We start from the raw sequence: 23575 nt of genomic DNA on the forward strand, positions 1-23575 counted from the left end.
TGGGGCTGAGGACATGCATGTAGGCAGAGGATCCCCACAAAACATCCAGTGCTCTGTCAGGATACTTATCCCCAAACCACCTCCCTGCTGCAAAGGCCTTGCTGTTCCTCTTGCCCTGGGGTGTTTCCACCTGCTAGTCTCCTTTTCCCAAAGACGTATGCTCCTCCATCATTCCCATTTTCCTCACCTCTCAAATGCCCCCACTGCACTTCCCCCATGTTGATCATCACTCAGGGACCCCAGCCCCTATTTCTGGGGGTCCCACAACAAGACTGTCACCCTGCCTCTCTTCCTCCTGTCTCTCCCTCCCGCTTGGCCTAAAGTGTGGGGTGGGAAATGGTTCCAAGCATCTGCAGTACCACACTTACAGATTAACTTTGTGAGCCCTCCAGTCAAATACGCACACTGGGGAAAGCCCAAACCAAGTAACCTACACAGTGCTTCCAACACGGAGAGTGAGATTTACATTAAAGCTCAGGAGCTGACAGATCCCATTTCAGGACATGGAAAGAAACCTTGAAGTTTCAAATGCATAGTGGGGAGCCCAGGGATGGCAGCCATCATGTCCTCCTGTGAATGAAGCATTCCCAGATCTTGTTACATGGAAGGAAGATCCTGTTATATGTTTGAGCCTCATTGCTGCCACTGATGTTACCGAATTCCCCCCCCATTTTCTCATCCCTCTTTATCATGCTCTACAGGTCTTCCCTACCCTCATCCCAGCTTGTCCGCCTCCTCCTGGACCAAGAAGATATGTTTGAATTTACATGATAATGCTTACTCAAGGAGAAAACCAGTGCTGACCATCCCAGCAGCACTCACACACGTGTCTGCTCATGAGCACGGCCCAGGTTCTGGGCGTCAGCTGTCCTGTTTTTCATCTCCCCCATCTTTGCCTCCCCTTCCCTTCATAACTGTGATCCTTTTTGGAATAGCAAAAGTTAAAGCTTGGTGAGTAGTTCGAGCTGTTTGCATCTCAGAGCTGAATACGCTTGATAATCGCACAAATGCATAATTAAAGAGCAGAAAAAATGACTCACTGGATAAGGAAATGCGCTTTTCTTATCTCCTCTGCAGAGAAATGAAAACCCCAGGAGCCTGGGTCTCCGGCTAAGTCCTTTTATTAAACAAATAAACCAGAAAAGGTATCAAATGAGCGATTTAAGAATTATGTCTTCATCTCAGAGTCAGATAGCTCGATTTCCAGTGCCGTTTGCTCCCATCCCACACCTGGAAGGCTGACTTTGGCTGAGGTCAGCTCGGATCAGCTGAGATCCCTGGGATCCCTGTGGGGGACAGGGCAGTGCTGGTGCTCCAGGAGCATGGAGGGTTGGCAGGGGCCTGCGAGGGCTCGTGCACACATGAGTGACTGGACTCGTGTGAGCGGTTCCTCTGGTCTCAGGGGTAGGTGAAGTGACTCACGCACGCACTTGCAAAACCGCGCGTAGCAGAAAATATCCCCCGAAAGTTCACCTTGTGCTCGTGCACACCGGAAACCCAAAGGCTTGTCGATCAGAGAAGCTGCGAGGTGTTTACTGAGCAGACCCTGTTACCTCAGGACAAATGTCTGACAGGATGCACCCAACGCCTCGGGAACATCTCGGCACAGCCTGACACCTGCCCTGCATTCAGATGGTCCAGTAAAATGCCTTGGCTGGAGCCAACTCCCAAAGCCCATTCAGCACCTCATCCCAACATTCCTTCCCAACACCCCTGTGCTGGCTGGTGGGAAACATCCCTTCCCAAAAAGTACCACTATGGCTATTAGGAGCCGATTTCTCATAGTTCCAGCATAAGCCTTCTCCTCGGGATGCCCTGGGATCCTTCGTAAAGCCAGGTGGGCTTTAATTTTCATTTTAGGAATAATATAGGAAACCAAAGGTTTCAAGAGGTTCACAATCTAAACTCTAAACCCCAGAGCACCTCTGTAGGTACTCTGCTTCCTATCAAGGGGGTTTGTGACACTGCTTACCCACCTGCATGGGGTGTTTGGTGTGGGGCAGTGTTCCAGCCTGTCGAGCAGAACTTGTCTCCCTGCTCCTTGTTTATATGTCCCTGGACTTCCACAAGGCTGAATAAAAAAGGTCAGGTGTCCTTGCCTCCCCCTGCAAGGGGCCTTGGACCCCCGCAGGGATAATGCTGAATACCCAAGTCAGACTTCTCAGTGGGCTGCTTGTTGAAGAACTTTCTGGGGTTACAGAAGAGTGTGTCAACACTTCCTGAGCTCAAACTCCCTCTGCCCATTCCCTCTCCCTGATCCACAGAGCCCAAGAAGGACAAAGCAGCACAGAGAACACAGGAAAAACCTAGTTTGTCTGATCCAGCCCTGAAGGGGCTGAGCCCTTTATGTCCCCCGGTGGGGAGGAGTGAGAGGTGTTTCCAGCTGGTGTGCTGGCTGCTCTTGCTGCTCTCCAGAGTGTGGAGGGGACTCAAGCCTTGGGTCCCTGGCACTGCGCTGGCTCCTGCAAGTTCCACCCCATCATGAGCAACACAGCGTTAGCTGAGCCTGGCTCTTCTGCCTGAAGGTGAACAAACAGTACTCCCTGCCCACTCTGCTTTGCAGCAGGGATGCTGCCCCCACCCCCATCCTGTGGAGAAGTGGCATCCTGTCCTGTCTCCCTTGGGCAACTGGGGGAGGGGGGGGGAGAGGGGGCAAGTGCCCCCCCCGTTTTGCCTGTGGCTGTTCCCAGGGAGTGTTCACGTGCCCTGTCAGGGCCAGGCAACACCTCCAGCACCAAAACAGAAACCAGTGGCTGAGGGTGATGTGCTGCCACAGGAAAAACCTCTGAACAGAGGGTTCAGCCAGATCAAGCATCCTTGAGGCTAGGGCAAAAATCTTCCCAGTACTCAGTGGGAAGCCCCATCACTGCACTCTCAAGGCATGAATCTCCTGCAGATGACTCCAGAGCCAAAAATCAAAGCCACACTGGCCCCAGAACCTCCATCAAGAGAAGCCATCATCCTCTGGTTTCTCACAGACCTTTAGGTCCAGCCTGGTGTAAAAAGGCCAGAGTGATTTTACTTGCACAGGCTTGAGTGCAGAGTAATGTTATGAATTTCCATGAGTGTGTTAAGGATGCAGTGTTAGAAGAGAACTGACAGGTGAATTTTGCCTGTGCACATCCTCTCCTGGCTGGCATCTGGGCACAATGCCTTGGCCATCCTGCCAAAGCCCAGAGAAGAAACAGGAGTGCAACACACAGAGTAGAGAAGGAGATAAAGGGGAGTATGAGGAGCTGCTGCAGCTGCAGGGCTGAGGAGGTGGAGAGTGACTGCCAGCAGCCTTGTGCCATATTCACATCCCTGAGGACGAACTCCAAGGAACCTGTGGGCAATGTCTATTGATTCCCTTTCAAGGGAAGAACCTCCTCACAGCTCACAGGCATTCCCTCTTGTAACAGCCACCAACTTCTGAGCCTTTGAGGCCTCAAAGGCTCTAGCTGGAAGAAGGATGAGTTGCTTTGGCACAGGCAGTCACAAGAAGGGAGATGCTATTAGGAGCAAACAGTTCTGCAAGGAAGATATAATCCCCCCCTCCCAAGATCCCCTCCCCATTTCCTATCGCAGGGTAACCACCTACATGGAAGTGTTGCCCTTTGCCACAGTCCCCAGGGAAGGCTGCCTGTCCGTCCCCCTGGAAGTTTTCCTGGCCAGCAAAGGTCCCTTTCTCTTCCATACTGCACTCACAGCCCTGCAGAGGGCTGGACCACCAGAGGATGCAGGCAGGCTTCTGAGGGGCTGTGCAGCAACACAGCGTTTCCCATCACCCAACCTAAAAATGCACATTAGAGGCTGAGGGCAGGAACAGCTTTATACCCCCTAATAATCTTGTCTCTAAGCTAGATAACTAGGACTGCAAATCCCTGGTGATAATCACAGCCACCATGCCTGCAAGCTCTCCCCCAGACCATTCATCTGCCTTGATGATGCTTTAAAGAGACATCTAATGAGGATAATCTGATTCAAATCCCCTCCTGCTTTTGGGCAGCAGAGCAATTCAGGCCCCCTCAAACTCCTTCCTCCTCCATGGCTGTCTTTATTTCCCCTTCTTATATGAATCACTGTGGGGTTTCCTTTGCTTTTTGCATTACTATTTTAAATCTTTGATATGACCACTACAATCAAGATTCAGTCCCTTTAGAACCTAATTAACATGAAATCAGACTCAGTTTTACTCATAGCCTTATAATGGGATGCTGGCCGCTGCTTTAGCTCTCACTTCGGGTGCTGGGAACATTGCAGCCTGCTTAAAAAATTCCCTCTTTACCTGATTCAATCAGAACCACTTACAGGAGATACACACATTTCAAGCTTGGCAAGAGAGTCAAGCTTTGGGAAGTGGGGGAGATCTCAATCACACTCAGCTTTCCGTGCAGAGCAGATGGCGAACATTCCGACTATATAATTTATAGGACAGCATCACTGTGTATTAGTCCCATACAGAGGCTGAGCTCAGCCAAACCGCAGCTCATGCACATTCAGGGGGACTCTCACAGGTGATGCTCCACATGCAACCTGGGTAAGACCCAGGTTTTGAAGAAAGCACACGCTTCATGTTTCATCTCCTTTAAAACACAGAACAGAAGATGCAGTGCAGCAGCCCTTGTCCCAGCGGGTCTTCCTCTTCCCCCTGGACTTCCCAGCCTGCAAACTTTTGTTTCAACTAGGTCTGTATTACACAACATCTGCGTGCAAGCAACTCCCCGTCCCTTCCCTAAGAGCAGCTCCTGCAGCAGCATGATGGATGCCAGGGCAGCCCAAGGCCAGGTGTTGGGGTTTGTTTGCCTTTCTTCAGGGCTGCCATGGCATGCTGGCACAGCCTGGCATGCAGCATGCTGGGGGTCACAATGCCCAAGAGGGACGTGCATCACCACCACAGCTCAATTTCAGCAGTGCCTAGCCTAAGCCTCCCTGCCCTGCCTTTCACCCAGACACATCCACAGTGGGTACAGTGAAGGACCTGTAGGTCAGGAGGGAGAATTGCTCAGGGTGGCCAAGTTGGGTTGTAATGAAGAGGTAAAAAGGCAACACCAGGTAGTGAAAACACTCCCTCTGGAGCAAGGTGATGGCAGCTCCAGCCTTGTCTCTAAGGTTGCAGAGTTTTCAATCCCCTGCATGGCTAAGAACTGTCCTGGAGATAAGTGTGCAAGATTGAGCCTTTACAGGTGCCTGGTGCGCAGGCAGAGTGACACTGCTATCCCAGGGCTTCCCCAGCTCCAATGCCTTTGATCCTCTGCTGTTCAGCATAGCAGCACGAGGCACTGAGTCACCTCCCAGGCCCACAGGGGAATGAGGATTAATTAGTTGATTCTGGCATCTATCTTTAAAGAGGGATACTCCACCACCACACGAGCCACAGGTTGTTACTGAGCTGAGTCAAATGCAGCCCTGGCTTCATGTCTGTGATCACTGGAAGAGCAAGAAAAAGAAACAGCAGGGGGGGAAAAAAGTTGAATGTTCACACTGGGGGCAATGCCAATGCCGCTGTCAAAACTAGGACAGTGGCCAGCACAGAGGTTCAGGACAGCTTTCAGCTGACTGGTGCAGACCACGATAGTGCCTCAAGGACTGCCAGCCTTCAACAAACACCCAAGGTGTTTCAACAATCCGAGCACAGGGCAGGAGCAAGGCAGGCCCAGTCACAGCATGGCACTGTCACCTTGTCACTGCACGGTGAGCACATAGCAGGATGGGAGAGCTTTCATGGGACAATAGAAAAGCAATACTCCATAGTGACAGAAAATGGGGAAAGCCTCCTTAGCTTGTTTAATGCTGGCTGGGCTTTTTCGTTTTTTCCAGCATGTCTGAGCACAGGTGCTGCAGCTGGCCCTTCTTGTAGTGCCAAGAGGGTGTCGCGATCCAGAGGCCAGAGCAGAGCCTGCACACCGGGGCCGCGTTTCCCAAAGGGAGGTGCTCTCTCTCGTTTGTTTTTGTCCTTGCCCCACCTCGGTGCTCCTTCCCGTGACACACAGCGCCCACGGGGCTCTCGTAGCCAGCCCGCAGCTGCACCTGGCCCGGCGGCGAGGAGGCTGCCTGCATGTATGTAAAACACGGGCTCTCTTCACACGCCGCTGACTTCCCTCGGCAAAGGAGGCGGCAGGGCGCGGCACACGGGCTCGGGGCCTTTCCTGGCTCCGCTCCAAACGGCCCAGCACACGGTAAGCTCCAGGGGGACGAGGGATGTGACATCGCCGCATGTGGCAGCTCTTGCAGAAGGAGCCTGTGGCAAAGGAAACGTGGCCCGGCACGGGCTGGGAGCCCACGCTACTCAGCTGCCAAGGAGTCTGAGCAAGTCACATCACTCCAGAGTCCCCCGTGCCCGACCTCTCTTGCACACCGGCTCTTCACAGCCAAGACAGCCCCTCCTGCACAGAGCTGACCCGAGGGGATGCCTTCCTGCCTAGTATCGCCGTGCTGTATTAATATTTAACAGTGAGGAACAGATCCAGAGACTTTGATTTCCCCACCGGCCAATTCAAGGATAATTGAATTGTGCAGGGAATTTCAGCATTTCAGAAGGTGGTTTCGTTCCAGTTCACACCAAAACCTAACCGTGCCGCAATGCCTTATGAGAAGGATTGCAGCCACTTTCAGGCAGCCTCCCTGCAGTGGAGTCAGGCATGTAAGTAGCACAAAAACAGCTGATCTCAGGAGGTGCCCAGCCAGCAGGCCCCACCAAGCCCTCCCCCACAGAACTAAGGTAAAAGTTAAACTCTGCTAAAGAAGGAAAAAATGTTGGGTTTTTTTCTGAATTTTTCCACTCCATTCCAGATTTGCGACCCCAAAGTAATGTCAGCTTGCCCTTGTTACACACCACCAGTGGTGGCAGATCCTGCTGTAGAAGCAGAGCAAGGCAGGCACACTGAATTTTCACATGTGCCCAGGGTCACGTAAGAAATCAGCCACAAAAGTGAAATGAATCCAATGTTTTTGGCTCCGGCCTCTGGGCTGTACCAGCTATTGCTTTCTCTTGCATATAAATCACTTTTCCCCACCAGTGAAGGACAGCTGGCCACTGAATGGAAAGTGGCAGTTGTTCAGCAGCCCACAGCAACACTGCACACCAGCTTAGAGTGGGGAGTGGAGAACACTCCGAGTGCAGAGGAGACTGCCAGGGGATCTGGGCCAGCTGAATGGAAACAGAGCAGCTGGAAACCAGCCACTGTTCCTGCAAAATCAAGACAAGTTAAAAACCCCACAAGAGGAAGCCTCTTCCTTGCTTTTGGCAGCAGAGCAGAGCTGACCTCTACCACAGCTCTGCTGGTCAGCTCCAGGCAGCAGAGCAGGAGTCCCTTCTTGTCCACCAGTGCGGTGAACAGTGGCCATGATGAGAGCAACCAAGGAGCTTTTACAGCTTGACCACAGCTGCTAAGCACCACTGCTGACCTAAACCAGCCACTCCCTTCAAACTGCAGGTCTTGGCAAGCAAAGACATCCAGTTTTAACCAGTCCCCAAAGCAAATATCAGAGGTAGCCTCAAATCTAAAACTCTACCACCAGTTTCAAGGGTTGGAAGGGACAGATATATCCCCAGGGTTGGATTTGTCTCTGGTCTTTGTTCTAAGAACAGAGAGATCTTTTACTATGGATGCCATTTCAGTACGCAGACTTTCCCTTTGGTATAGACTGAGCATATCATGTTTTATCATGCTTAAAAGTTGGTCTGATTTAACTGCTGGTGCAGCAGTCACTCTTAGAAAACCTGGCACAGCAGAGAGCTGTAATCCCACTAGGTAATGCCAAGCAAGCCGATTTGTGCAGAAATCTCTCACAGATCACCTCTGTGAGCTGTTTGGCAATCAGGCTGAGGATACAAAATCTTCTTCAAGGGACTGGATTGAAAACAAAATCCCATGGGTCAACCTGCCATAGCAGAAACCATATTACAACCTTATTTAGTTCCGTCTCCCCCCAAAAAGCACTGTAAGACCAAAGCTTACACCAGTGCAACTGGTATGAACTCTTCTATACTAATTAAACCACTTTTATTCTAATTTTGCTGACATTACTGACAAACAGAAACATCCACAAACTGAAACAGTCAAACCAGCAACACTCACAGGTACTTTTCACCGCAGAGAGGGGGATTCCTCTTTGAAAATCTCCACAGGGATAGGGAACTGAGGCAAGAAAGAGAAGAAAGTAACTAACTTCAAAATGTTTCTGTTAGTTTATAGATTTCAGTCAGCTTGGCAAGCTCCTTCACGAGGTTTGAACACAACAGAACCTGAGCAACCAGCCTTAATTTGGCTTCAGGCCTTCCATGCCTCTGATCCCAACCCAAGCACTACTTTCACAAGACCTTTATCAAACATTAGCCCTGGCTACTCCATTTAGATGAAAGATATCCTCAGCTGCCTTGTCTCCTCTGGTCGTAAGGGCAGTGTTATGGCCTGTCTGAACTAATAGCTGACAGCTCCTAGAGGTATTTACATAGTTGAAGATGTAGCTTCAGATGTGTCCCAACTACTTTGGGTTGTAAAACATGATGGACCTGAGATACAGTGTCATATTCTTAGATACGCTCCGCTTCGCCTGCCAGTTCTAGTAAATACTTTCTCCTAAGAGTAAGAAAAATATTTGCCCCAAGGTGAAGCAAGATGCTGCTCTTAAGGAACTAGATTTTATTATGTACCGAGATTCAGCCACCTGTAGGAAGTAAAAACAGCATCTTTCTTCTTTGAAAGTAGTAGAAGGGAAGAAATACCACATCTGAAACATAACAGTGGAAAAAAAAAACCCTGCTTGAAGGTGCAGGGATGGACTGTAGCACATGTGGGTTACTCCAAAGCATTCTGTGTGGCCAAAAAAAATAAGTTTCATTTCATTAAAAAAGGCACAGTGAAATTACTCTTGAGGCCAAAGGGATTTAACCTGAGTCCATCTGTTATTAGAGTCAACTGGGAAGCAACCTAGGAGATGGAAAAGTCTCCTTGCCTTATAGGCCTTGCAGAGGACACAAAAGAGTGGCTCATTTTATGCCACTTCCCTTCCTTTCCTCCCACAGACTGCACCTGCACATCGAGAGCAAATTGAAACCAGCCTATTCTAAGCCATGGTCTTCTTTATTTTGAGGGACTCAAAGCAAGAGCAAGGCTGAGACAGCATAACCAACGTAGAAACTTGTTTCTCAGCATGATTTTCCCTTCTCTGGTGGACAAGTCCCGGTTAGTAACTTCAGGATGGCGAAGCTAGCTGAAAGTAGGGCATGCCCATTAAGCTTCCAATCCTCCTTACACAGCCACGACAGTTTGCACATGTCTTTCTCCTTTGGGTTTTAGCCAGAGTCCAGCCCTTTTGGGCATCATAACACAGCTGAATGGTTTAGCTCCTTTTGTTTCAGCTGACAAACACCCTGGCCCTCCCCCACCAGCAACAATACAACTGGAGCTGGGATTTGTGTGTCCTTTGAGCAAGGATACAGGCTTTGTGCCTTGCTGAGCTGTCTTTGCAAGGACTGCCAACACTCACAGCTGATTAAGCCTGCAGTGCTGCTTTCTGCTTTTCCTGTTCACAGACAGATGTCAGAAACAAGCTAACCGAAACAGTGCACACAGCTAGAGCTCTGCACCTAGGAACATTAAAGCAGACTAGGGATTAAATAAATTAAACTAGAGGGGAGCTTAACACATTCTCTCTAAGCTTCATTCCTACCTGGCATGCAATTCTGGGCAAGAAACATCCCAGTGTTTCAAAAAGCACTATTCTGGCAGGTGGCTGAATTCAATGAACAGAAAGGGCTGTATTTGAAAAGCTTTTGCCACCACCACATGGTTGAAGCCACGAGTGCAGCAAAACAAATAACTGGGAGTTCAAGCTGCAAGCAAGGACCAGCCTACCAGGGCAAACTGGGGCAAGTGTTCGCAGGTTTTAGAGCCCATGCCACATTGCTAATAAAGAACACACAACTATTACATATTACTTTTTTTATTAAATTAGAACTCTCAAATCTTAATGGCTTGCAGTAAGCACAAGGCACAACTTACTGCTGGTCAGAACCTATTAGTAAAGGGATTATACACAGCATATGCCAAACCAGCTGAGACAACCTGTTTTCTGTGTGCTGCTGTGGTCTGGTCTCCTGGGTTTGCACCTCTGGTCAGCCCCACAGGCTGCATTACTGGGGCTGTCTTGTAACAAGTGCAGTATTTTTCTTTGAGGATCTAAATGAAAGCTAAAGTGCTAGACTGATTATCTTCTTTAGTCTCTTCCTTCCCAATTAGGTACCAGGCATGGAAATAGAGAGTCCTTTGCTGGGCAGATGCTCACACAGCTGGATCATTAACTGCCAAGTGCAGTCCATCTAGAAGCTGCAGGCCAGCCTTCCTTCCCCTTTCTTCTCCTGGTGGACAGACAAAACCTGGCAGCAAGGTTTCACATTAGACTAAGGTGCTGCCTTTCAACTGAAAGAAAGATGGAGCTTGCTGCCTCTTCTCTGGTACTTTGGAGACAGTAGCCTTAGTAGTTCTTTCAATATTCTCTCAGAAAATCATGTAGCTCTTGGCCACTGGCCAAGTGAAAAAAAACTCAAACTTGATCATGAAATGGGATTCAGATGCAATAATGGATAGGAATCCCCAATTCAAACTGCCCTCCCTATCTGTTATCCACTGAATAGGAATCAAACTTTTCTTGAGAGGTAAGCAACTAAGAATAGTTCTGGATAAGTAATCATGACAAGTTGCACAAAAAAGCTTCCCAATGTGATTCCAACTGCAGCAGCTAGAATGCCTGACATGAAAAAAACCTGATGAACGCATCTGAAGTATCACAATGAGACGCTAATCAACATCAGATTTCCTCATCAGTGAGACGAAGGACAAGGCAGAAACTCCTGGTATGTGACCAGCACAGATCTGTAATATTCGCAGAAGTCGTTGAGCAGTAGCAACTCGAACCCCTTCCAACTGGAAACAAAATGGAGACATTATTTCATCAATAGAAAAGAAGAAAAACAACAGTAAGCTTTGATCAAATAAAGAACCAGAACAGGCATCAAGTGGCTAGCTACAGATAACCCCAAACACGCCCATTTCCTTCCCTAATGTTATGGAAGGTACAGCATTGCCAGCTGAAGTGCTGAAGGGCTTGCCAAAGGCATGGATTCTACCTGCTGGTAGGGAAGCAGTCTCTGAGGATGCAGTGACAAGTACACAGAAAAGTGAAGTGTGCTGCTGCTGAATGCCAAACTCTCCCTCCAGCTTTTCAGACCAAGCAGGTAATTGGAAAGAGTGGCATATCAGATGGCAAAATGGTCAGTGAAACCACAAAGTTTGACTGACACAAAACATTACATGGGCAAGGGAGTCACATGGCAAATAACAGCTCAGGGGCTCCCAGGAAGAGAAAATGCAGCAGGAAACAAGGGTATAGAGGCTTTGCATATCAAGGATGTTTTTTGTTAGCTTAGGCTTGGCTTCATGAGGTTTTGAAGTAGCACAGGAAGGACCAGATTACTAGAAGACTCATTTCAAGGGCAGCCAGACTCCTTCCTGTACCTCTACTGTTCTTGCAGACAGATTCTTGTCTCTGACACTAATGAAAGCCAGTAACACATGTATTTATTGTTACATGTATTTATTGCTAATATAATAATGTTTCTAACAATCACAGAGCAGTGGAATTCAGCAATCCCTTGAGATGTCAAATAAGCACCTTACCTCCAGCTCACAGAATAGCACAGGACTGCAGTAAGCTTCTCCTAGTTTACAGACGGCATTCGTATCAATGCTGCAAGCATTCACTCTGCCAACTAAAAAAATGTTTTCCTACATTACAAGCCTCATAATCAGTGAAGAGAAGTTGTAGGAAATTCCACATCCACAGAACAATCCAGAGCTAATTTTGAGAGCAAAGTAGAAGGTAAGGCAACAGCGAGCAGTGCAAACAGAACAGTACAAGTTTTGAAATGGAATTAGCACAGAAGTCTTTCATAATACTAACAGCAGGAATAGTACTACATCACTCTTCATGTAACATTAACATTCTGCATAAGAGATCAGCACACCATCAGCGAGGAAGAGTCTTCCACTCACTTAACAAATGTCCTCCTGGCTCATATGGTATCACAGAATGGTCTGGTCTCCAAGGAATTCACTTCATCAAGAGAGCCATAACACAAGACAATGCTAAGACTCCTTCTCTACCTCAGAATTAGGCCTCCTGACCCCCAAACTCCAGGGGGATAGCACCCATGTTCCAACACTGAGCAGTACAGTGCTCCAGTTCCTCAGAGCTGAAGCAGGGAGGGTACACAAGAAAGCACTGGGAGTCAGAAGGATTCGAGGCACAACAGGGCCAGACAGTACACAGCAGGGATACCAGTCTTGTATTAAGACTATGCTTCATAGTTTTGTATCTCATCCATTTAGATTCACTTTATTACCACAGTATCATATGCTTCTCACTGCTCATTAAGACTATCATTATGACAGATCTGCAAGAGCAGATAGAACAGACTTCTAGAGTGCCACACATACACAAAAAAATCAATAACACAAATCATGTTCAGGGATTAGGGACAGAGAAGTTAAGTCTAAATGGCACAAATAAAAAGGAGAGAGCAAGTGAGCATGAGAGAACTTTGTTTTATATAGGAAAACAATAAAAAAAAGGCAGAGGAATTCAGAAATAAAGTTTCAACAAAGCCACTAGTTTCCTTTAGTTTGTTTCAAGTTAAGTTAGTGCCCTGTTTTAAAATCAACATTAAGTTGTGCTGCTTGAAGAGAAGGAAGAGGTGCCATACGTACCCCCAGTGACAAGAAAGCACACTTTCCCCAGGAAGAAGTTGGCATCCACATAAGCCAGGGAAGTTTCAACATTCTTCAAGCTGTCAGAAAAGTACAGACAATCTAGTTAGACAGGGAGGTTAAACTAGTGCAGCATAAGGACAACAGGAATAATTTTCAGAAGCACAATTAGAAAACCAATGATGTTAACATCTGCTGATTTGTGAGCTCGCAAAGTTCTGCTTTATGCTAAAAGCATGACATCAGAGACCTCTGTAATACCCACAGCTGTTTAATAACCCATAACATATCCTTTCTACTCAAGACTCAACAGTTAGAGTTAGTTTGAACAGTGTCCTCCATGATTTACAGACACTAAGCATCTGAATTCATTAATATCCAATGAAACTTCAGCACCACTTCGGCTCTTTCAGGAAGCGCTTGCCCACACATTTCTGCAGCACCATCTGTGCTGTAAGTATGCAGCTGGGCCTGTCATTTTTGGTAAATGAGAGCCCAGGATCATCAGTCACAAGTTAAGTAAGTACTAAAATGCTGACTTCTGTGCCTTAGCAAGTCTTTACTTGTGGCCTGGGGAAACAAGTATCATTTCTACAAAGGGGAGCACAAGATGACAGAAAAAGGATCAATCCCTGCAGACCTCTCTCTTTTGCCTAGAAACATCCGTAGTGCTGACCCCGCTTGACCAGGGTTATCAGTGAACTGAGGACACAGACACTTGTTGGTTTTTGGGCAGCGCTGCGCAGCGCACATCAGACTTCTGCGTATCGCAGAACTTCACAGCACCACCAGCACTTCCATCTAATTCTACAGGCAGCATCTTTCCAAAGCTCAGTCCCTATTGTCACATATCCAGATCCAGAAATAAATTCTGCCTTCTCTGCTATGGCAACTTAGTGCACAACAGCCATGTTATTGGACAGAGCAGTTCAGTCCTAATCCGCTGCTGGAGGCCAGAAAGCCACTGTATATATTACTGAGTTCTTCTACTACTGCAAGTCTTGGGTTTGAAACCCACTATGCAGCAATTCCAACACAGTAAAAATGTAGATTTAGCCATCAAACCAAGAAAGAATATTAGTCCCCTCTCTCATCTTTTTGCCGTTCTTTTACCTGTACTTGCTCTTGATGTCAATCATAAACACAATCAGGTCTATCCTGGGTCGAAGATGATCCCTCTCTGAAGGTAAGGGGAGGGATCTAGCAAGGTGACTGAAAGATAAAAAAATTGCCAGTTTAACCAAATAGATTGGCAAAACAGTATCCACTTACCCATAATCCCATAACCACAGCAGTTCACCCTGTAGCAAGTTACCAGGAAGCCTACTAATAACTAAATACGTGGGCATTGAAGAGACACTGTGATTGTTTAAGTGGTACTCTCATATCTTAGGCCCACTCATAGTTGCTGACAGGCACAATGGTAATTGCTAGACAAGGCTGGTCATAATGGGACACTTATTAGAGCATAACAAGGCTCACAGAAACATTTTCTCCGTGCAGATCTGTATGGCAAATCATTCCATTTAATTGTTACAAAGAGTCCTTTCTAACAAAGCGAACCCCAATTCTTTACTGGAATATTTTGCTGCCAAGTTTCAGTTAAAATGCATCAGTGCTTTTCTGTCACATTGCAGAGACACTGCTCATATGCTCACACAGGAGAGGTGACCTTTCCAGGTACAGATGAACCTTAAACCACAAATCTGTCACTAGGACGGCTTTATAGGTTAAGTTATAACTCAAAAAGAGCTTCTATTATATCACTACCCCTTCTTTTAACCCTTTCACTATGTCAGGAGCTACTAGGTTAGTTTAGGCATCCTTCTACACAGTACCACCACTGCTAATTAGAGCTGTTGGAAGAAATACAGGGTGGGGATTTTTGCATCTCTTCCCACTAAAAAGGCCAAACAACCACAAGCAACTAACAACAGAAAACAAACAAGCAAATAAACCAACCAAAAACTCAGCCAAAAAAGATTTCAGCAGTACATAACTGGATCTTCCACAGTGAAGAACATTATCAGCACTGCATTTTTGGAAAATCACCTTAATTTAAACTGGGCAAACAAACATCCAAGAAGTTCAATCACTCTCACAATCCACTTCCTCTCTGGAAGCCAAGGAACACTGATTCTGGTCTTCTTGGGGAATATTACTTCTAGCAATTCAGTCTCAAGGACTTAACAGTTTTCTCCAGCAGCCACAGACCATGGGTACACATTCCCTTCTATTCCCTTCTATGTAGTTTGTAGTTTTGTTTGCTAGTCTCCAAGTACAGGTGTTTTGCTTCTTCCATTTATGGAAGATATGATTTAACAAAAACAATCTGAAATTAGCAAAAGAGATGAGCAAAGTGAGCTTGAAAGACACACTGCAACACAAACCAGCTTATTAATTTAAGGTGAAATTTAGGGAGACTCTTTGATGAAAGTATCAGATCTCATTGTCTAGGGAGAAGAAAAAAGCGACCCAGAAAAGCACTGCATTATTTGGAATTCTGCTATATTTAAACCAATGTGACTAGATGATGTCAGCAGTCTCCAGATATGCACTGCAGAAGCCTCCCCCCCCCTGCAATAAGAAACACAAAAAACCCAGACCATGTAATTCTTTGCCCAACAGCTGTACCTGACAGGTAGACCTGTCAGATTACATATCCTATTTGTTTGTAATGTGTATAATCCCAAAGTAACACAGTGGGGGGTGGGGAAACCCCACAGACTTTGCTTTCCTGGCAATATTTACACAGGGATGTATGTTGCTCTGTAGCATGAGCACACAATTCCGTGCCTTTGGGCAGTAACCCAGCTGTAGTACCAGCAGCCATCCAGTTATGGCACTCCACAGCTCAGCAGAGGCTGCAGGTTTCACATAGGAAATGGGGTAATTCATTTACTATTAGTTAGCACAGACATCCAAGATGCCACAATCAGAGCACTACAGTCACTCTAATTAGCCAGCAGAACATTAGCTCAGGTTGCTTTTACTGCATAGCCATGGATTACAGCAGCAAAATAACACAAACACCTTCTGAAGAGCTGACAAAACTCATTTGGTCTTGGCAAGAGAGCTGTCAAGGACATTTTATTGTAAAAAGTTAGTTAATCAAGCTTTTAAGACAGGACATGTCATGCGGCTAAAGCTGAAATTCCAAGTGCATCTTAATAGCTCGAGGAGGAAAAGCACGTGTGTGCATACAAACCAGAAAATAGCTACAAAGAGATCCAAAGCAATAGACATCTTCCAGAAACACTTGTTCGCCTGCAAGTACTTGTAAGCATTGTACCTGTCCCATTTTGTCCCAAGATGTTTAATTTCTGTCTTTCAGGCAGGGGAGAAAAGATGTGTTGCTCTCACACCTTTCCAATTTAGTAATCCAACATCTGTGCAACGTGCAAAAGGCAAGGGTATGTGCATGGTGAACGTGGGAAATGCTTCCCCCTCCCAATCCCAATCATGCCCAAACCGCCTGCCCTGAGGACAGAGGGGTTTGCCCGCTGCAGATGCGCTCACATCTGGGCAGTGGTGCTCTCTAGCGTTCGCAAGAGAGAAGTCTCTCTCTGAACCGTGTGCTCTACAGCTCCGACTCGGGGATGGAACCTACGTTTTTAACCAACTTCGGTGCATAAGGAATCTGAAGCGGAAGCTTTCTGTGAATTCGCGTCACAGCCGCTGGTCTGCACCTCTTGGTGGACCAGGTGGCAGCGGGCCCCGTACGGGCCCGGGGCCGCAGGCGGCGCATCCCGCTCCCCACCACTCACATGCTGATGTTGAAGTCCTTCTTCTCCTGGAGGACCGCCTCCGCCAGCTTCTGCTGGAGCGCCTCGTCCGTGCCCACGAGCTGCGGGCAGAGGCGAGAGCGCGGTCAGCCACAGCCGCCGGCGGCCGCACCAATCGGCCCCGGACAGGCAGTGCCGCCGGGGCGGGGCCGGCGCGCAGGCAAGGCCCGGGACGGGCGGGTCCCCACAGCGAGGCCGGGCTGGGGAAAGGGAAGGAGAAGGGGTGTCGGGGCCGGGCTGCGGAGCTGCGCCCCCGCCGGACCTACCAGGAGGACGCCGGAGTTGAGCATCGGGAGCTTGTCCAAGGGCCGGAGCACCGCCATCCTCGCGGGAGACGGCGCCACCCGCCCGCCCGCCGGAATTCAAACGGCAGCCGCCCTCCGCCTTGCGCTGACGTCAGCGCTGGGGCGGGGCCTGAGGGGCGGGGCGGGGCCTGAGGGGCGGGGCCTGAGGGGCGGGCGCGGTTACCGGCGGGCGGCAGGGGGCGCTGCGGGGCTCGGCCATCGCCTCACGGGATATCCCGACATGGGAGGGGGACGCATCGCGTCCAGCTCCTGGCCCTGCACAGGAGTCACACCACGGGCCCCAGGAGCGCCAGGGGTCACACCGTGTGCCTGACAACGTCGTCCAAACGCTTCTTGAACTCTGTGAGGCTTGGTGCTGTGACCACTTCCCTCAGGAGCCTGTTGCTGTGCCTGAGCACTGTCTGAGTGAAGAAACTTTTTCTAATATCCAGCCTAAATCTCCCCTGACACCGCTTCAGGTCATTGTCCTGGGTCTTTTCGCAGATGGCAGAGACACCAGTGCCTGCCCCTGGACTTTCCCTCACGAGGAAGTTGTGGAGTGCAGTGATGCAGGAGTACAGTGTGAGGCCCCTTTGAGCGCTCAGGTACCACACGGAGTGACAGACCACCATGGACGGCAAATCACCATAAAACCCTGCAAAGCAGCGCTATTCCTGTGGCATCCCCGTGTCCAGGGATCTGCTGGGCCTGAGGCACTCGCAGGCAATACTGGAGGGATGCTGAGGGGAGGAACTGGCCTTGCTTTGGTTGTGCAGGGGGATCATGAATAGCCATTAGCTTCTGGGAAGCAGAGCCCTTATTTCCAGGGCTGTGCTGCTCCCTGGCCCTTGCCATGAGCTGTTGTCCATTTGCTTACTCAAGACTGAACAATAGTGAAGGCTTCAGTAAAATTCCACTGCCTCCTTACATTGCAGTTTATAATGTGAACTAATACACGGAATCATAGGATCGTTAGATTGAAAAGACGTCTAAGATCGTTGAGTCCAACCATTAACCCAACACTGCCATGTTCAAAATAACCATGTCCCCACATGCCACACCTTTTCAAACACTTCAGAGATGGTAACTCCAACACACACTTGGGCAGCCTGTTCTACTTCCTGACCACCATTTCAGTGCAGAAATATTTCCTAATATCCAATGGAAACCACCCCTGGAGCAACTTGAGCTGTTTCCTCTTATCCTAGTGCTTGTTATCTCGGAGTAGAGACCAACCTCCACTGGCTACAGCCTCCCTTCAGGGAGCTGTAGAGAGCAATAGGGTCTCCCCTGAGCCTTGTTTTTTCCAGGCTAAACAACTCCAGCTCCCTCAGCTGCTCTTCACAACATTTGCGCTCTGGACACGTCATCAGCTCCTTCTCTGCCCTTCTATGTACGTGCTCCAGCACCCCAATGTCTTTCTTGTACTGAGGGCCCCAAAACGAAATGCACGATTTGAGCTGTGGCCTCACCGGTACCAAGTATGAGGGAAAAATGTTAACATAGTTAATACACTTCCAAACTATAAAGATTGCTTGATAACATAGCTTGGGAAGGGAATTTCTCTACCACTGTGTGGCAGTAGCAACTGGCTTTGCACACTGAATTATTCTGTGTGAGGTTTTGCAGCAGCTCCAGCAGGCTCAGCCTCCATCCTGCCCCTTCCTGGGTGCGTTCCCTTTCACCCCTCAATCTGGTCAGCCTCTCCCCAGCCCTGTGCTCCCCTGCCTGTGATACAGGCCTGTGATACAGAGGCACTGCAGTAACAGAGATAGGCTCAGATTTTCCCATTCCAAGGTCAGAGCAGGAGGATGACATGCAGCTATGTAAAACCTCGGAGGGTCCAGTGTACCTCAGTGGCCTGTGGTCCACCTTGCTGCATCTCCTGATCTTTGCCTCAGCCCTGAGTTTGGCTCCACCTTTGTGTGGAAGGGGGTCCACATGGGGTCCAATGGGTTCTCCATTCTGCTGCCTGCTGATGCTGGCTTTCCCTGCCCTTTCAACCAGGATACCTGCAAATGGCAGGAGATGTGCCAGGGGAGGAAGAGAGCTGCAGGAGAACGAAGACACATCTGCATCTCTGCAACAATCTGGAGAGGGGAGGCAAAGGGGAGAGAGACAGGGTTAACGAAAGCTGACATCACATGGCCACTGTGGTGGTTTTGATCTTGACAAAGGCAGACGGTTTCCCTCATTGCCAGCATGAGACAAATTACAGGTGAAGCAGAAGAGATTGCAAGATATTTCTGGCTGTTTTTGAGTTTGGTGGGGGGAAGGGAGGATGAATTCAGGGCAGACGTGTCCTAAAGATGGGAGACAAGCAGATGCAATAAAATAACAAAAGCCAGCTCCCAGGCTGGGGGAATATAGAGAGCAAATAGAATAATGTTCCTTTTGGGCTGCTGAAGTTGTGGAAATATGTTAAAAGCTGTTGCACCCACCTAAAAGGTGTTTGTCCTCTTTCTGCCCCCTGTTGCCTGCTCTCTGGCCCCACTGAAGGGCTTGGGTGGCTTTAGTGTCTGGTCAGGGACATGGTTGCTGTGCCCTGCTGCTGCAGGCTTCCATCTTCTCACCACATTCAGTGGATCCAGATGAGCTACCACTCATCCCAAAGTTAGAAAATTATTTTTCATGGTAGAGGACATTGTAAGGAAGTGGAGGCTTGGGTTGGCAATGTGCCTGCAGCTCTTGCCTAGATTTGTAGGTTGGCAAGGAGAGGAAGGGAGAGGGATGAGATGTGGTTGGTGTTGTAGGCCAGGGTGTATTTTACATATCCCTGTGTGACTGTGTCAGGTTGTTTCACCTCTTTTTGCTCCATTTCCAATTTGCAAAGTGGGAATAATGAGTTGATCTCTGCTTCTGAGTGGTGCAGGAGAGCTGAGACAGGTGTCAGTGCACTGGCCCAGAGTGTAAGCAGAAGGAACAAGAGCGGGGCATGATATGGAAGGAGAGAGCTCCTGATTTTACTCTGTGGGCCATTATACATTTCTCTAATGGCACAAACCATTCCACAAATGGGCAGAAGTGTATTGCAGCCAACATGAAGATGCTGCCAAAAAAATCACAATTAACAGCAGCAAGACTTGGCCTGGCCATCACCAGTGATTGCTCGGAATGGGTCAGCTGCTACTGCAGCAGGACTACACCAGCCAGTACAAAAAATGTTAAAAAAGCACACCTAGTCCTCATGTATCCATGGCCAGTTTGCTATATGATTCATCCAGTGCCTGCATCTCAAGATCATTTCTCTCAGATTTCTCTCTTGGTTCTTCCTGAGCAGCCAGAGGAGCAAAGGAGACAAGCTTCAGAGATGTCTAGAGAAGAGCATGGTCCCAGTTGTCTTAGTGACTGCTCCCAGCTCCTGAGAGCCCCATTCAGCATGAGTTCTATGAGATGTCACCTGCTCAAGCTTTATTGGCTCCAGGCTGACCTCTCATCATCCCTCCTGGGAAGCCTGAGAGATAGAACTTGTGTGTATTTGATTGCACTTGTTCTCTCACTAATAGACAAAAATTATATCATTTGCAGCAAGTGCAAATTATTAGAGAAATTAATGACATTTTCACATATGTTGCTGGCAATTTCTGCTTCCTTTGGCAAAGGCTCTTCACAGCTATTTTTAGACCCAAAGTAAGTCAGCTTTTTTCATTCTGCTCTTTAATTTAACTCACTATACATATTTTCTTAGTTTTTGATCAACTCAGCAAAGCTTCTCTAATGGGTTTCCTTTTCTGAAGCTGCAGTAGCACCCAGAAGGTGAGTTAGTCTGCTTTCCCACCAGACTATCCCCAGCTGATGCCCTGCCATGCATCCCATGTGCCTTCTGCATCCTGCAGCAGCTCCCTCACCTCCAGCAGCTGAGCAGGGAAGCATTTCTGTGACCCTTGCTGAAGTTTTGTCCTCTACTGCAGACCTTGGGGAAGGCGAGTTTGATAAACTCCATCTTCTCCCATGTTTCCCTTTACATTGGCAAAGTAATATTGGGAGACTGGTGTTGCTTTAAAGACGTGCATTGACCTGGGTCTGGTCATCTCAGAAGATGCTGATAAAAGGCTAAAGGACACTAAAGAACAGTGAAAAAACTTGTTAAGAAAGACTGGAATAACACTTAACCAGGCCTGGGATTAAGCTGAACTCAGTACTTGCTTATGCTGTGATTTACAGGCATGCTACAAGCACAAAGTATGTGCCCAAGGTTGCCTGACCATCTCCTTTTTTTTTCCAGTCAAGGCTTTTGTCTTTTGTTTTGAGAAGGGTTTCATGATTTCTGGTCTGGCTAGGTGGCCGTCTCACATCAAACCTGACTCAATGTTCGCCTTCATCATGCAGGTGAATTTGTGGTTGCCCAGAAATATGGAAGGAGTCAGAGGCTTGGTGATAGGCAGGTGTCCTGGGATGAACGGCTTTGAGGGGCTCAGTGTATGCACTGAGACACTCAAAGGCTTCCTCCAAGCCAGGTGAAGGGGGCTGGAAGGCCCCAAGGCATCAGGCAGAATGATATGCACAAGATTATGCCTGGAAGACCTGAGTGGCACACAGCAGCCTCAACTGAGGTGAAAGCTGAACTGCAGCTGAACTGTTTCCATGCAGATTGAGCTCTACTGACACATCAATGCCCGGAGCTGTCTCAAAGCTTCAGTTCTTGTTGGAAACCAAAGGATGTGACAGCACCTGAGCGCCCTGTCAGGCAGCAAGCAGCTGTGTCAGAGGCATAGGGTCTTCAAGCGTGTCCCAGCTCCAGCAGCACAAAGCCCCATGTCTTTTTCTTGCTGCATCCAAGGGTGCTTCAGACTTATCTGGGGGGACTCCTGCTTGAAGCAAGTGAGGCTGCCATGTCATGACCTTGCCCACTGCTTTGGTGATGGCTGCAGAAAGATGTGATCACCATTCCTTTTCTTGTGCTCCCAGTGTTTGCATGGCAGAGAAGTGAGCCAGAGGAGAAAATGACCTCGTGAGTCAAAACTATTGCTGTTCTGGGGTTTTGGCTGCCTGAGCAGCATGCTGGCATTAAGCCTGAGCTTAAACCTGGGAACAAGTTGAAGACTGACAAACACACACTGGCTCTGATGTGCCCCTGAGGTGACCTAGAACAGAGAGTTGGGACAGTTGGCTAGGGACAATGGGAGGAGCTTACACCTTGTGGCATGAGGATGCCTGGCCTGGCAGGCTCTACTGGGTGCCTGCAGCTTCACCACTGACCAGACACCTGGATAAATGAATAGTCTCCTACCTTGTGCCAGCAACCACTGATCTCCCACTCATTTTCTTTGCACACCTGGAAAGGGGTTTTCCTTTTGCCCTCTCAAATGAACTGTCTTTGCCTGTCCTTAACATTTGCTCTGAGGATGCAATAAACAATATCCTTCCAAAGTTATTTTTAAAAATCTTTTTCTCCAAGCCACAGGTTTCTCTCCTAGTATGGTCAAAACTGTGAGGCTTGTGTTTTCCACCTCCTGCAGTGGGATTAGTGAAGCAGTTACTGTGCTGATGGTCAAGGTGAGTGTCATGTCCAAACTTAAAATTAAGGCACGATTACAGGCTCCACAATGGCAATCATCTGGAGTGCCCACCTTACTGGGGCAAACCAAGAAGCAGATAGCTAAACCTAATGGATCTGATGCTACATGCAGATATCCTGCTAGGTATGGAGGGCTTGCAAGGTCTATACTCAATGTTTCTAAGCTGTTATGAAGTTACATCAAGAAGAAGTGAGGCTCAGGGGGACCAAAAGAGGATGAAATCACAGCGTACCAGTCAGCTCCCACAGCTCCATCACAGCCTGTCTCTGCACTGGTGGATGAAATCCTGGCACAAACCAGGTGACAGACCCTTACTGTGCATTACCCTTGGAGCTGGCAAGCACACATGGGCTCTGTCACCATCCACAGGTTAGCTTGGAGAGAGGATTAACTCATTTGTGCCTGAAATACAACCTACTGGGAAGTAGTACTTCAAATCTCACAGCTTCTGGAGTGTAGCAGTCACAAATTTGGGGCTCATACATTTCAGTGGATACTATTAATCCTGAAAACCTTTACAATAACTCACTGGGGCACATCTGCAGGGCTGTAAGTGTCAAAAACTAAGTGGGTGGAGTTAGACAGCACAGACAGGAGAGCAGGCAGTTCTTCAGGCTGGAGCCAGTTGTTTGATTGATTTTGCTAAAACTTTTTTGTGTTAAACAATTTCTAGGTCATGGTGAAAATTTCCCTTCGTGGGAAAAAAAATAACAACAAACCAAACAACAAAAAAACTCCAATATGAAAAACCCAAACCTGTGGGTTTGCATGTTCCTATTTTTGTGCTGCTGAAAAGCTGAAAATGTTTAAACAAAACATCTCATGTCAGCAGCAGCAATGACAGAACTGGGTAAATGGATTCAGGAAAAAGGTATTTCACTGAAAGCAAGAATAGTACTTCAGGCAGTTTTTCTGTTTCCTGATGGAAGATTCTTTTGGTCAAAGTGTTGATTTAATTTTACATAAAAGCCCTGAAGGGAGTAATAACCTCCTTGCCTCTTCCACCCTTCTCTCTTTCTGCCTCCCACTCGCTGATGAAAAACCACCAGCCCCCCCGTCCCTGGGCTGCACACACTGGTAAATCTGTGGAGCCTGAACTTTCTGTCCATCTCCATCAGCTCGAGCTCACACACGTTTGCCCCAGCGTTTCTCCTCCTCCGGGGCTGCAGCCGAGCTGCGGATGACGCGGGAGGACGGAGAGCATCCCGCGGCCAGCTCCCCCGTGGCTCTGACCCGGG

At 48.2% G+C, this 23575-nt stretch overlaps 1 protein-coding gene across 1 annotated transcript; it reads right to left on the bottom strand.

Annotated features, from left to right (window-relative positions):
* Window positions 1-9911: 9911 nt before the first annotated feature.
* Window positions 9912-16929, bottom strand: CENPM (centromere protein M). Its single transcript, XM_005527674.3, has 6 exons — window positions 16801-16929; window positions 16517-16596; window positions 13863-13961; window positions 12750-12829; window positions 11661-11752; window positions 9912-10907 (listed from the first exon to the last, which is right to left on the bottom strand). The coding sequence occupies exons 1-6, from the start codon at window positions 16855-16857 to the stop codon at window positions 10782-10784; spliced, it is 534 nt and encodes a 177-aa protein (XP_005527731.1). The 5' UTR covers window positions 16858-16929; the 3' UTR covers window positions 9912-10781.
* Between the last annotated feature and the right edge of the window lie 6646 nt (window positions 16930-23575).

Source organism: Pseudopodoces humilis, chromosome 5, assembly GCF_049639895.1.
Source record: "Pseudopodoces humilis isolate 2021_Gansu_Grassland_sample_001 chromosome 5, ASM4963989v1, whole genome shotgun sequence".
In the NCBI taxonomy this organism is placed as follows: Eukaryota; Metazoa; Chordata; class Aves; order Passeriformes; family Paridae; genus Pseudopodoces; species Pseudopodoces humilis.